At 39.4% G+C, this 15,514-nt stretch overlaps 2 protein-coding genes across 3 annotated transcripts in view; one reads left to right on the top strand and one right to left on the bottom strand.

The window, feature by feature from the left end:
• Positions 1 to 15,514, top strand: part of LOC120415322 (uncharacterized) — a 101,423-nt gene that overhangs the window by 30,806 nt on the left and 55,103 nt on the right. The gene's annotated exons all lie outside the window — the stretch shown is intronic.
• LOC120415323 (phospholipase D2) overlaps positions 3,265 to 15,514 on the bottom strand; it is a 39,771-nt gene continuing 27,521 nt past the window's right edge. For both annotated transcript variants that reach the window (XM_039576808.2, XM_039576807.2), the window contains exons 2-8: positions 13,897 to 14,299; positions 13,466 to 13,838; positions 12,735 to 13,403; positions 12,086 to 12,196; positions 4,360 to 5,681; positions 4,052 to 4,292; positions 3,265 to 3,991 (exon numbers count right to left, since the gene is read on the bottom strand). In XM_039576808.2, coding sequence (XP_039432742.1) covers positions 3,551 to 3,991; positions 4,052 to 4,292; positions 4,360 to 5,681; positions 12,086 to 12,196; positions 12,735 to 13,403; positions 13,466 to 13,838; positions 13,897 to 14,294 — 3,555 coding nt within the window. In that variant the 5' untranslated portion in view covers positions 14,295 to 14,299 and the 3' untranslated portion in view covers positions 3,265 to 3,550. The remainder of the gene's footprint in view (positions 3,992 to 4,051; positions 4,293 to 4,359; positions 5,682 to 12,085; positions 12,197 to 12,734; positions 13,404 to 13,465; positions 13,839 to 13,896; positions 14,300 to 15,514) is intronic.

Genomic DNA, 15,514 nt, shown 5'->3' with positions numbered 1-15,514 from the left:
CATCTAACTCAATCGTGTCTCTAATTTTGTCATATCAGCACTTTGACTTTCAATTACAGCTCATTAGAAGCGTTTTCAACTGACCTTGAGTGATAAATAGCTCAATAGGAAGTGAGCAAGCATGCATCAACAGTTTTACAAAATAAGTTGTTTAAATAGTGAATATCAGCAAATTGAATGAAGATACCCGAGCATGGGTAAATAACGAGGGAAATGCATAATACATAATACCTTTCTCTGGTATCAATACCAAATTTTGGTATACCTGGATCCTTTAAAATTTGTCTTAAAGATTATGCAAGAGCAAAATTTGGCAAAATTGCAGAATTTGTGAATGATCGGACACCACATTTTGGTACTCTTCTGGTATTACAGTATTTTATCAATTTCCTCTGAAACTATGGGAAACTTTTTACAAATTTTAACAAGGTCATTAATTTTGCGCTAAAATAACTTAAAAATTGAAAAGTGTTAAAAATTAAAAATTTAAATGATGAAGTCGTTGGAATGTCCCTAAGTCGGAATAAAAAAAATATTTTAATTAACGAGTCAATCAATAGCATTATTGAATTTTTGGTTACTATTTTTCAGAAGCTTCGAGAAGAAAAAAGTGATTTTGAAAGAAGCTGGCCAGTCTCGCCGTTGCTCTTTGCGAGGCAAGATCTGCTTCGATCGTGTTTGGCCTGCGTCGTTGTTTCTCGCGGGAAAAGAGGAAGAAAAAGTGTTTTTACCACTTATTTATCATTATATACGGAAGTTTAAAGATAGTTCGAGAATCCGTCTGGTTCATGTTCTATGTTTAGGCGGGGCCAGACAATGCCCAATGACCTCGGAATTGGGCCGCTAGGATCTCTGCTATTCTGAAATGGGTCATTGGAAGCAGCGCGAGGGCTGTCACCACCTAATACCCGGGCACAGTGGTTCAAAAGGCTGTTTTGACGAACTTAATTGATTAGAGCAAAAAGTAAGCATTTTCGTGCTTTGACATGTTCTACAACTTTGTTCAGCGTTGTCATGGCCTACTTTTGATGAAATTTGTTTTTCAAAATACTCATCACAGTACGCTATGGAATTTCTAACTTTTGACTGTTAAGAGATAGAGCTTTGGTGTCTTCGGCAAAGTTGTAGGGCTGAAAATTTCCACAAACTTTGTCGAAGACGCCAAAGCTCTATCTTTGCGTTGAATACCAGTTTTGGAACCTTTTCCATAAATCCCTGCCAAAAACCAATTTTTTGACTAAAACTATGTGGAACTTTGATTTTTGACGATTACAATGTTCAGAAGAGTTGTCAGTAATATCAAAACAAACAACTTTGTCGAAGACGCCAAATTGATAGGAGCTATATGTGATAAGTTATAGTAAGATTTGGTGATAATTTAGCTAGTTTTCGAGCTCGGTATACAAAGCCTCGGGCAAATTTGGGCAAAAACCCATACAATGGGCTTCAAGTATGACTATTCCACTACAAAATGTCGGGTGAATCATTCGTCCGAAGGTTTACGGTCATAGATTTCCGAGCATTTTAATTTATTTTATTTTTGATGACTATTTAAATGCATTTAGGACACTTTTAAGGCACATAAGCCATTTTTGCGATTTATTCGGACACACGAGGCGTGTAGGCCAGACTCTTGTGAAAATTTTGATGTATTGGAAGTCTATTTTTAAGGCTATCCAGTGTATTTTTATGAATATCTTTGAAAAAAAAAATACCTTCCAAAAGAGTTAATCGGCGAATCTAGACATCTAGACAACGTCATAACGTTGGTGTTGCAAAGACAGTAAATTATTTCAAACATTCATATTATTTATTAGCCAATAGATTCCAAAGATAGACTTCCAATACATCAAAAATTTCACAAGAGTCTGGCATACATGCCTCGTGTGTCCGAATAAATCTCAAAAATGGCTTATGTGCCTTAAAAGTGTCCTAAATGCATTTAAATAGTCATCAAAAATAAAATAAATTAAAATGCTCGGAAATCTATGACCGTAAACCTTCGGACGAATGATTCACCCGACATTTTGTAGTGGAATAGTCATACTTGAAGCCCATTGTATGGGTTTTTGCCCAAATTTGCCCGAGGCTTTGTATACCGATCTCGAAAACTAGCTAAATTATCACCAAATCTTGCTATAACTCATCACATATAGCTCCTATCAATTTGGCGTCTTCGACAAAGTTGTTTGTTTTGATATTACTGACAACTCTTCTGAACATTGTAATCGTCAAAAATCAAAGTTCAACAAAGTTTTAGTCAAAAAACTGGTTTTTGGCAGGGATTTATGGAAAAGGTTCCAAAACTGGTATTCAACGCAAAGATAGAGCTTTGGCGTCTTCGACAAAGTTTGTGGAAATTTTCAGCCCTACAACTTTGCCGAAGACACCAAAGCTCTATCTCTTAACAGTCAAAAGTTAGAAATTCCATAGCCTACTGTGATGAGTACTTTGAAAAACAAATTTCATCAAAAGTAGGCCATGACATCGCTGAACAAAGTTGTAGAACATGTCGAAGCACGAAAATGCTTACTTTTTGCTCTAATCAATTAAGTTCGTCAAAACAGCCTTTTGAACCACTGTGCCGGGACTGAGATGAGCTGTATCAGCATAACTCAAGTCTGAAACAAATTATACTTTCCCATAATTTCGCTGCCGGCCAGCGGGTATTGGATTGGACCACACACTATTTTGAAGAAGCTTCAAGAACTTCAAGGATAAGCCCTTCATCAATGACGTATTCGATGTGGCGAAGTGTGTGGACAGCCCCCATTTGTATGCATCAAACAATCATGCAAAATAGCTGTTTTTCAAATTTTAAAAATAATCGATCAGCAAAAACGAAGTAAATTAAATAATCTGCAAAAAAAATTTGCGTTAATTTTTTTATTTCTAATCAGTTTGTTTTTCCTTCTCTCAAATATTTTGTCTGGGATATTATTCAAATGTCCGCCATTACGGGGTTTGTCTTCCGGTACCCCCTGAGACCGCTCGTGGTACCCCCAGGGGTACACGCACCCCAGGTTGAGAACCGCTGGGATAGTAAATATTTCTTTCACCAATAAAACTTAGAGATAGGGAGACTGGTCGAAGTGAATTTGACGTAACCAAAAAGACACGAGTTTGACGTATCCAAAAGAGCATTTGCCTTTACGCCTAGCAAAACTTATCAGTTTTGCCAAGCTCAAAACATACGTTGCCAAATCGATTTAGAAAACATAGACCAGTCTCCCTATTAAGGGTCTCTAATAAAACCAGCTTAAGTTGTAAAAAGTACAATTTTATTGTTCACTTAAGAATAGAGTACGGTCCGTATTTTAAAAGCTGTATGAATGTACACAGTTTGTTCATGGAAGTTCGTGGGAATGATATCTATCATTTAATCACTGATCGTAGAAAAAAAATACTTTCTTACAATTTGCAAGAAATAAAAAAGGGCATAGGTATCAAAATAAACTCGTAATAAATACCGGCATCTTTGTCAACAGCTTCGAATAGAACTCATTGTGCTTAACACTTAACACAAACAAACAAAAACAATTCGAACGTTTCACGTCCACATGTACGTCGGCATAATGCCCTCCTTGCTCGCCCCCGGCGGTGTCAACACCTCGTTGCACAAAAACTTGAGCGGCAAATCCACCAGATTGCCCTCGATGCGCTGCAGTGCCTTCTGCGTTCCCTCCGGATCCGACTGCGCCAGGCTCTTCTCCTCGAGAAACTTTTTCAACATCACAAACGAGTGCACGTTGTCCGACGGAATGCAGCGGAAGATCTCGTCAAAGAGTCGGGTGTTCTTGCGAGATGTCCACCTCCAGACGCCGTTCCAGAACGAGTCGATCACCGGGTCGGTCACGTCTACCGGGGCTCGGTTGGAGGCGGGGTCGAGGAGACCAAGATGCTCCTTGAAGAGGTACTTGCGCAGCTTGCCGGCGTAGATTCCACATGGGTAGGACTCCCCGTTCATGCGGCCTTCTTCGAAGGCTTCGTCCTGGGAAAAGATACAGAATTTAGGGAATTGACGAGCTTCGATGTCATGGGATGAACCTACCGTGATCATGACGCAAACTTCCGAGTCTCGTTTGCCCAGCAGCGAGCGGTCGTTGATGTTGGCCGACCCGCAGATCACCACCTTGTCGTCGGCGATCAGCAGCTTCGAGTGGACGTAGATCAGCTCCGTCACGGGGACACCGTTTAGTGTGGAGTGCGTCCGCAAGCTGTGGAACGAGATGTACTCCATCGGGTTCTTGATGCCGGCGGCACTGAGCCGCGAGAGAAGGGAGTTTTTGCCTCTGAAAGAAGAGGAGGAAATGTTTGAAATGGTTATTGATCAGTTCGAACACTAAAGAGGATATTTACCTGTTTATCGACGCGTAATTCCAGTGCGTAATCGCCCGCAACGAAATTCCGGTGGCTCCTCCGACCTCCCCCTCAAACGCCGGCAGCAGCGGCATCACCACGTACACCCGGAACGGCTTCTTCTCCCGATGTGCTCGCAATATCCGCTTGAACAGGTACTCCGCAATTTGATTCTTAACCGTCGGATTGCCCATCTCCAAACTGATGAAGAACTGGTTCTCGATGTAGATGTAGTGCTGCGCCTTCGAAATGGTTTGTACGTATGCTTCGTGAATACTCTGTTCGACGTAGTCCTGCTCGATGAAGCCGCAGTTCCAGCTGGAGGCACTGCGCAGAACCTGGCACGTCACGTGCTGCATCGACACGTCCAGAAAGCCCCGATCTATCCGCACGTCGTTGTAACTCTTCGGCAACAGGTACGGATACTGGACGTTCTCCCGACACTTTTCCAACTTGGTGGCGTTCCAGCGCTCAATAAAGTGTCGCGCCACGTCACGGGCCGCCTGCCCGAGCACCACGGTGGCCACGTCATGCCACGGCATCCGGATTGTGGTCGATCGATCAACGAGGTCCACGTACGGCATGTCCAAATTTGAGAAATCCTTCACTATGAAGTTGATGTAATCCTTGCCAATCCAGAACTTGGCCTGTCCATCCAGCTCAAAAACAACTTTGCTCTTAAACGGAGCCGGACTCATCACCCCAGTCGGAAGAGCCTCCTTCACTGGTTCTTCCTCCTTCTTGTGCTTCTCATCGTCCGACAAATACCCCGGACTACTCGCGCTGCTCTTCCCACCAAGATCCCCATCGTGCTCTCCCAACGTGATTTTGTTCTTCAGATCTCGACCCATCTCCTTAAGCTTCTCCATAATATTCCGCCGCTCCATCTCCGGCGTATCCATCTTGATGTTCTCCGGAATACCCTCACTCTCACTCTTCTGCGGAACCGTCGCCAACTTTTGCGCCGCGGCCATCAACAGCTTATCACCAGGCTCCAGCACCGGCAGTCCCTTATCGACCGTATCCACCGCCGTCACCACCGCAATGTTCTTCGTCGATCGCATCAAACTGGCCACCGTGCCGCCCTCGTCCAGCTCCACCACCGTCGAGGGTTTCCGCACGGTCGTGTTGTTCGCCGAACTGCACGTGCTGCTGCTCGTAATACTGCCCAAATCGGTCAACCGGTGCTTGTAGTCGTCCCACCGGCCGTAACACAGGTCGATTCCGCCGACGAACGCGTACGTCTGGTCCACGACGACCAGCTTCTCGTGATGGGCCCAGAAGAAGACGCCGGCTCGGGCGTGGTCCGGGTGGCGGAGGACCTGAAAATGATATTGATTTTTGCATTTTTAATAACAAAAAATATTTCAGCTCGATTCCAAAGTAATTTTTAATTACAAAAATGTAATTAATCATTACCAATTATAATCGGATTAATCATTATTTGATTTGTCAGTAAAGTTTCCCAACAAAACCAAATCCGTTTTTTAAGTTCTAATGCATCTCCATCCAATCAATAATATTTGAGCATTTGAGCATTGTTTGTAATTAAAATGGGGTCTCGTGGCGCAGGGGTAGCGGCTTCGGCTGCCGATCCCGATGATGCTATGAGACGCGGGTTCGATTCCCGCCTTATCCACTGAGCTTCTATCGGATGGTGAAGTAAAACGTCGGTCCCGGTTTCTCCTGTCTCGTCAGAGGCGCTGGAGCAGAAATCCCACGTTAGAGGAAGGCCATGCCCCGGGGGGCGTAGTGCCAATAGTTTCGTTCGTTGTAATTAAAATTTGTCAGCTTGATTTCAATGTAATTTTTAATTACAAATCGAGATCGAGCCCAAATCGACTCGAGCATCGAGCCAAATTGTCAGTGCGAAGTCCCCTAAAACATATAAAAAAAACGGTAACAGCTATTAAAAATTACAATAAATGACTGCGTAGGCTCAACTCGAGGAGAAGCATGAACTTTTGGGTCTCCAGAAACACAGGCACTTTGATTTTTTTCAAAAATATTTAGACGGGGTCGAATAATTTTTCTCCATAATTTTTATTCTTTTATTTTGTTATTTATTCTTTTGATTCTTTTGATTTTTTTTATTCTTTTGATTCTTTTGATTCTTTTGATTCTTTTGATTCTTTTGATTCTTTTGATTCTTTTGATTCTTTTGATTCTTTTGATTCTTTTGATTCTTTTGATTCTTTTGATCCTTTTGATTCTTTTGATTCTTTTGATTCTTTTGATTCTTTTGATTCTTTTGATTCTTTTGATTCTTTTGATTCTTTTGATTCTTTTGATTCTTTTGATTCTTTTGATTCTTTTGATTCTTTTGATTCTTTTGGTTCATTTGATTATTTGGTTTAGTTTTTATTATTTATTCTTTTGATTCATTCTGATTCTTTTGATTCTTTATTTCTTTGTTTTGTATTTTGTTTCTTGGATTCTTTTTTTTCCCAGTTCCTGAGGGGAACACCCTTGAAGAGTATCGGAGCCGGCATTTACAAAGCGGATTCAGTGGCAATTTCATTCTCAACTTAATGTTAACATGTTAAGGTTAATGTTAACATTCCATAGGTCTTGGATTCTTTAATATTTCTGAATTTCCAAAAAATGCCAACACATTTTTTTTGGGTTCAGAGACTCGTCATTTTGTTCTACTAAATTGCCAAATCGGCATTGATTTCATTAAAATTCAAACTAAAATAATTTGTTTTACCCCTCCTAGTTCGATAACTTAACCTGCAGATGGATCCATTAAACGTTCTGCTGTGTTTTCGCATCAATTTCAAGAAATTGAAAAATTTGGGCATTTTGGGCCTTGACAAAAAATTTCGATAAAATTTGTGCACGCTTAAAGCAGATTTTGCTATTTATTCAAAGTTCAAAGATACTTTTTTCATAAAATCGCTCAAGAAACATAGGGGAAGGTGGGGCAAGACGACCATATGGGGCAAGAGGAACAATCTCTCGTACGGCCGTTTTTTTTACAATTTTGATTATTTCCAGTATGAGGATTTGTTGCTAGCAATGCAATTAGCTGATTCTACTAGCACATAACCGCCAAAACGACGTAAACGCCACGGGGCATAAGATTTAATGAAGTTTTTTTCAAAACCTTTGTTTTCTTATAATATTTGGAAAGTACAAAATAAGGCCTAGGGTTCGTTTTAAGGCTCATTTTATCAAAATGCTATTTTTCCTAGATCAGTAGTGTCCCTACCAATGACTTGCACCTATTACAAAGTATGATTTAACTTTTGGTTATTTTTGTTGAGAGCTTTTAAAAAATCTTGTTCAGGTGGGGCCTGTGTACCAATGGATTTTTAGTATGGAAAAAATACGAATTGCTGCAACAACATATTTTATTGAAAAATAAATACATAAAAGTACTTAAAAACTGATAAACAATTGTTTGAAAAAATTGTCCATACAAAACATAGCGATTTTATGAAAATTTAGTATTTATCATCTAAGTAATATTTTTTTTCGTAAAAACGATTATTTAATCTAAAAATGAAAGAAACGTTTCAAATACATTCTAATCTGATGTATCTAAGTGATAACAGTTCAATTGTTAGCAAATTAACATGTTGTTTCATGCATTGTTCCTCTTGCCCCAAAGGGTTGTTCGTCTTGCCCCACTAGTTGAGTAGAACATAAGGAAAATCAAAAATTTTAAAATCAATTTTTACATTAAAAACATGATTTTTTCAAAAACTTGTTCTATCATAGTCTTAGTCAAGACCTGGAATAAGATGATTATAAAAAAAAAATCCGACAGATTTTTTAACGCCCCACTTTCCCCTACTTCCGAATTCTTTTCCGAAAGTTGCATGAACGGAAGAGCTGTTTCTAACGTCTTGATCTGTCATATGAGTCTCCACGACTTCGTTTTTTTTTTTTGCTATACAAGTGTTAACAATCGTTACTAAAATTCCTGCCTCATAAACTTGAGATCTACAAAATGACATGGCGGGCGCCTTTAGTGGCCAACAATTGTTACCTGTTCGCTAATATTCAAGTTTTGACGACGGTTATTTTTGAAACCTGCAAGATCATCTATATCTTGAGAAAATCAAAAACCCAAATTATCTTCTGTACATTGTAAGTTCTTTGAATCTTCTGAATATTAAAATTGCTGTTGGGTCAAATTTCAATAAATCATGGAATGTTCGCTATGATAAATTCTGAAAGTTCCGCATTTCGACGCCAACATTTCAAAAAGCATCATGTACAAACCATGCGTTTTGAGAAAAACGCATTTGAATGTTGAGCTTCCATTTTCAATTCCCATTTTAATATAAAAGCAAAATAAGATGTTCTAATAATAACAAACGATGAAAAACGTTGCTTTCATTGATACTTGATCATCCAAATTCAATAAAACATTATTTCTAGGCTTAGTGATTTTTCACGCTCGAAAATTGCAAATTTCACGGGGACCTCAATTTCAAAACACCAGATTTCACGCAAATTTCGCGGAACTTTAAAAATGTTAAAATAACTCTGAAAATCCTAAGTTTAAATCACAGAAACTACTTATTATGCTTCATTATGTATTATTATGTAAAAAAATCTTGACTAAATTTGAATGCGACAAAAAAATTCTTCAAAAAAAAACCTCCTGGTTATTGGATGGGCTCTATATATATATTTTGAAACAAAATGTAGGGCACGCGTATTCTCATTTACTGAACTGCTCTTTTAATATTCGACTAACAAAGCTCAAATGTTTTCGCTAATTTGCTTCTGTTATATCATTTTACATTTTATTGAATTTCATATCAAAGCTAGATTTGTCCAGTCACAATGAGTAAAATAAATTGAATTTTCTGCGTCATTTAGCCCATTAAACATATTTTTTAAGGGTTTTAGCTCATTTGTCAAAAACTAAATTTATAAACATTTTGCAAAAATAATATAATTTTTAACAAAATCGAAATTTTTATTCTAAATGAGAAGAGAAAACAAAAAAGGAGTATTTTTTAACTTTCAAGGGAATCATCCACCCAAATAAACAAACATCGTTAAAATTTAACAGGCCCAAAAAAAAATGTTATATTTTTAAAATATGATTCCAAAGATAAAAAAATAATCTCAATTTTATTTTGAATAAAACAAAGCTTGATGTCAGCCTGTGTGGATCAATCGGATCGCGCACTGGTCTCACAATGCAGAGGTTGCCGGTTCGAATCCCGAGGCGGACGCAAAAAATTCTAATTGTTAATATAGGTATTCGGTGCCCTCTCCCCGTGCCATACCTTCACACTTAGGAGACCCGGGAGGCGGAGTCTTGTCGCTAAAAGAACGATACATGACTGTGGATGCGTTGACGAAACCGGAAGGTTTAAGAGGGGAACATTTCTTCAAATGGTTCATATCAACTTGACACACATACATAAACAACCCAAGTAACCACAAGCACTAAATTGAAGTATTAATTCAGTACTAAATCAGCACTGGAATGTTTTAAAGTAGTAAATAAGCTTTGCGAATGCCTCTAAGTACCAAGACTTTGCAGCATTACAACTGGCATTAAATCACCATTTACGACCTTGAAAATGTGCTTCAAAGCATTTGATGTTTATCAACAAAGTAACCCATCGATACGGGAAACATTTCAACCAGGCACGCTCTTATTGACTTTAATCCTTCTCCCGTCATACCGTTCTAGTAAGCGTGCGGGCTAAGGCGCAGTTCCCCCAGTGTGCATCAGTTTCATTTTTGCGTGAACTGGGTTCAATTCCCGCTGATTGAAGTGTTTTTTTTTGTTTTTTTTTTTTGTACAAAACCGCAGCCTGTAATTAAGTCAAATTTTTCAAAACATATTCCCATAGCACAAAGGACATTATCAAAAGTTCTCTGGTAAATTGAATGACTTTTCTCACAAGCAAAAAGCTGCTTTCCGGAAGTCTGATACACTTTGTGAAATTTTGCCAACCGTGGACCAAGCACTCCTCGGAAAAGCAGTTCCCGTTAGCCGTTAGCCAGTGCTTGTCCCTTTTAACCCGTAATTAATTGTACTGCACTTGACTGGCTGGCCGCAATTTGCTGAGTGATAATCGATAATTTCCGTCCAACGAAATCACAACGGAAACTCGAAACAGCAGAAAGAAAGTCTTAATTAATGTTCGATGCATCAACCACATCGATTAAAACTTTCAAAACAAACACTCAATTCCGAATACATCAGTTGGCTGGCGCGCATCCTGGAGATCGACGAGAAAAATGTAAGAATAACATCAAAGTGTCACACTCACACATGAAACGCAACAGGAGAAAAAAAAAAACAAAGGAGGCCCACCACCAAGTGTGTGAGTGGAGCAGCTGTTCTTTTTTTCCCCCAGCCTTGACGTCGATAAAGCAGTTTGTTTTTGTTCGAGCTTTCGGCGAAGCATTAAATCGGCATCACTGTGCGCCACTTGAAATATTTCTCAAGGGAAAAGTGCTGATTAAATGTTTTGAAGCATTATTTGCTGGTATTAAATGCCAATATAATGCTGATTTAATGCTGCTATTTAGTGCTTCGCGGTTACTTGGGAAGCTTTTTAATTGAAAACTAATAAAATTTCTTTTCTTTTTGGATGAAATATTTATTAAGTTGTTAGGCTGGTACAAATTTCATTAAAAGCTTTTGTCTCCCCCCCCTCCCCCTCCCTACGAAATTGACCCGAAAAATCAGAAGTCAAAAAAAAAATTTCAGAAAAACTTAAAAATGTCAATGGATAAGCTTAAATAAATTTAAAATTCATTCCCCTGCATTTTTCATTCCATTTTTAGAATGTTTGGGATCATTTTAAAAATGTTTGGGTTGATTTAAAAATCTTTCGAATTTTTAAAATGTTTGTTATCGCAAAATGTTTTTTTTTTTGCTAAAATTTTTATTTTCGTCTAATCTTACATTTTTTAAAACTAATGATTGCAAAACTACTGAACTAGTGTAAAATGCATTTTAAAACACTTTTTCTATGCAAATGTTGAAACTATGGCTTGTTATTTCAATATTTATATTTTTTTTGCCCATATTTGCATTCAATGATTCGTGAAAATTGATAAATTTCACGAATTTCACGCCGTCTACGAAACCGTCAAAAATCATTAAGCCTATATTAGTAATACAACCAGGGTATGCACTCGCTTAATTCTACAGTACTTCATAACATTATTTTTATTCCTTTTTAAGTTTGATAAGTTATTTTATGAAAAATCGTTACATTTTCACACAAACATAAAATTTCACGGGATTTCGCGGAAAAAGCCAAATTTCGCGGATTTCACGCTGTCCGCGAAATCGTGAAATTTCACTAACCCTAATTATTTCCGTCGTTTTATTTAAGAAAAACAAACATAACTTCTTTTGAAATCACCAACGTCTATATCACCCTGCTGTCATTGAGGGGGACGCTTTGTTATGATTCGTTTTTCTTCGCCGAATGTACATGGCGCTTTGTTCATGATGCTTTTTTTTTTCGTCACGAGGTTTATGTAGTCTTTTGTTTGACAGGTTGACAGGGCTATATAAACAGGGACTGCTGATGGCAGAGATTTTGTTTATGTTACTTTATTTAAAATTATGATTAAACAGACTTTACTGAAGTAACTTTTGCTCATTTTTGGTGGAGAGGTAGCTTATTAGGAGTACTTTTAGAATATGCATTAACCCAGAAAGTGTCAAAATGTACATGATGCCTTTTGAAATGTTACCGTCGATTTATCCAAATCTGTAGCTTACCATAATATTTTTATGCTGCTCCACTAGCTTCTGCTTGCTGTAATAACTGTTGATGCCGAGCGCGAAATCGAGTTCTTTGAACAACAGCACGAAAATCTTGATCCCTTGTTCCTGAAATGAAGATAGTTTAATTAGAAGAAATATTTAATCATTTTTTTTGTTCTAAACTGACCTTCACAGCCCTGATGTTAGTGCAAGCATGAATTTGTGTGTTAGAGAAAAAACAGGGAAGTGATCCAAAAGTAGCTACAGTAGTTGTTCGGTAACTGGGCGTTGTTTAACTGGGCTGCTTTTTAACTGGGCGCTCGATAACTGGGCCGTAGCCCAGTTAAAAAGCAGACAAACGTCAAAAAACCAAAACAAACCTAAATCACTGAGGGGTTAATGGATGCAAAATTATGTTCAACAAACAAAAAAAACTTTTTTCAAAATTATATTTGATTTCAAGTCACAATTTAAGAAATATGAAAAGTAATCAATGTACATAAATTTGAGTAACTTTTATATTTACATTTTATCAAAAAAATAGTATGCATCGGTAGCCCCTCGTTATTTTTCGTTCAGCCCAGTTAGCGAACAGCATTCGGTGACTGGGCTACGTTCTCAGCCCAGTTACCGAACAACTACTGTAAATCCCAAATCAACTCACCGCCTTCCGCTTCAAAATCTTATCCAACCGCCAATAATCCCCATCGATTGCCGGCCTTTTCATGTGAATCTCCGGACTCAGCATCCAGTCCGTGATGAAAATCTCCTCGGTCGCTCCCTCCAGCGCATCCGCCACCGCACTCATGTAACTCGCCCCGTCCACAAACCACCCCGCTTGCATTCCGGGCCTGCTCGGTGCAAACGACTGGTGCGGATTTGGCATCGTAAAGTCCCGCGCCGTATCGTTCGCGACCTTCTTCATGTACGCCATCCACTCTTTGGCGGTTCGTCGCGTTGGATGCTTCACCACGAGGTACCGCGAGTTCGTGACCAGCTGCAGTCCGTTGCGCATCCCAGTGCTGTACATTCCGGACGAGATGTCGAAGCCCTGGTCGAACAGGACGACGCAACGGAGTACGCCATCTTTCGGTCGGAAGTACCCGAAGCAGGTCTCCTTGACGAAGAACCACCGGTTGCGCCACTTGCTCCACACGACGTCCGAGCAGAAGTAGCTGCAGCGGATGCAACAACCTGCTGTGAGGCAGCCACAGCAGTTGAAGCCGGCCTGACCGGCACGGGTTGAACCGGTGCGCTTTTTGACGAGGCACTCCTTGCCTTTTTGACCGAGGGCGGCGATGAACGAGATGTGCGACACTTCCAGGAAGTTGATCTGCAAAGTTCAAGTTACAGATATGTAGACTTCAATATCATTGCCAAACTCCGAAAACTTACCGTGTCCTGCTGATTGCGGTACAGCGAAATGTTGAGCAGGTTGTACAGGTACTCCTCGAGCTGCTTCTTCCGCTCCGGAATCGCGTCAAAGGACACCAGCGAGTCCGGCTTGAGCGGAAACCTCGGCAATGAGCTCTTCTTGCGCTTCTTATGCGGCTTCTCCAGCTTCATCTGCATCGTCGGCGAAGCCGTGCACTGGTGCACGTTGTGCATGTTCCTGAAGCTGGTCCGTCGCTCTTTGTGGCTTTTGGTGGGAAACGGGATGTTCAGTGACGCCCGGAACGTCGTCAACTGTTGGTGCAGGTTACGAAAGTGATTGTACCGCTTCTTGATGGTCCAACTGAACGGACCGTGGGTGAACTTGATCGTGTATCTGGAAAAAGGAAGACCTTAAACAACTTCTTCAACATCACAAAACATCAAAAACTCACAAATTCGGGTTCAAGATGTGCGCCGTCAGGCTGCGCTCGTAGTCCACAATCTCCACGTTAATCTCCAACCCCGGAATGAAGATGTTCCTGTGCATCGAGTTAAACTTTATCGGTGGGTTGTGCACGTACGCGTACGGAATCTCCGACTCGGGCACGATGCTCTCCTGGTCTCCGTCGTCCTGGCGCTGAACCAGCACCGGTCCCTCGCCGCCCATCGAAACGATGGTGATCGAGTCGGAAAACCCCAGGATGTCATCGTACTCGTCCGCTAGCGAGTAGCACGCCAAGCTGGTGTCCACCGTCTGGTCGATGTCGTCCATGCGGACCGTGCTGGCGGTGCCGTTGTCCTCGCAGTCGTTCAGCGCCGGGTTCGACGCGCCGACCTCCTTGAGGGACATTTCATCTGTAAGGTGAAGATTGGAAAATTCGATTAACAATACAAGCCAGCAAAAGATTTGCCATATCTTAAGAAACTGATACTTGTCATCCTGCTATATCAAATGCGAAGAGATCAATCACCACTCCGTAAAATGAGTTTGGGAGAACCGACACCTAACAGTGCCAGCCGAGCGTAAAGTGTGCTAATTGATATAGGAATCATGATTGTAACATTCGCAAGTTAGAGCGTTCCGTAATGTGATAAGGCTGTTGCAAAAAAAATAAATAAAAAATAAACGATGACTTATGCTTACTTGGGTACCAAATGAAGCGTCTTTCAATTTCGGAAATTTTAGTATACATAAAACTTTAGCTTAAATGTTCATGTTATTGCAGTTTTACTGGAAAAATAGATTTTTTTTCGGACCTCCCCTAACACGGCCAAACAAAAAAAAATAAGGGTCTAAATATTTTGGCCATAGTACTCCGAGTCCGATCCGAGTACTTTTTTTTCGGCCGTGATGTTTGCGTTTAAAATTGCTGGAAAATTAGGGTTTAAATAAATGAAAATAGAATTCACAATTAACAAAATTAGTTAGATTTTTCCTCTTAGCAACTGTTAAAAAACTGCTCAGTTTTGAAAACAGGTAACAAAATTATTATTATTAATTCAAAATTTATGACAAAAGTCCAAAAGACATGACATGACATGAAAGACAATGAAATATTTAAAAATGATCGTAAATGCATAAACGCTTAAAAAAAGAAATGATAACAAAACTCACAAGAATATTATGAGAATTAAGAATAGGATGTATGTTTAGACAATTTACAAAATATTTTAGAAGCCTGTCTTTTTACTAAAGGACTGCACATGTTTAACAAAAAATAAAAACTCACAAAAATATTAGGACAGGTTGTTTTAAAAATAAAATAAAAGCTTGTCAAATATTTCAGTATTCAAATATATATTTTTATTTTTAAAGAATGGAATTCTCTCAAAATAGTTTTAGAAGTTATAATTTTTCCTTTTTAAAGAACAGTTCATGTTTCAAAAAATGAGACAGCTTACAACATTAAAACATAAAATATTTTTTTAAGGAATGAAAAAAAAAGAAAAGTATGGAAGTAAATCTAATTATTTAAAAGAACTACCGTCATCTGGGGCGAATCGGGACACATGGGGTGAATTGGGACAGCAGTTTTAGCAATGTTGCAGCCTACCCGAGCATGGGTAAAT

This window comes from Culex pipiens, chromosome 2 (genome assembly GCF_016801865.2).
Source record: "Culex pipiens pallens isolate TS chromosome 2, TS_CPP_V2, whole genome shotgun sequence".
Lineage (NCBI taxonomy): Eukaryota > Metazoa > Arthropoda > Insecta > Diptera > Culicidae > Culex > Culex pipiens.
Note: the sequence above shows the minus strand (reverse complement) of the source record. Positions and strands in the feature narration are given on the sequence as shown.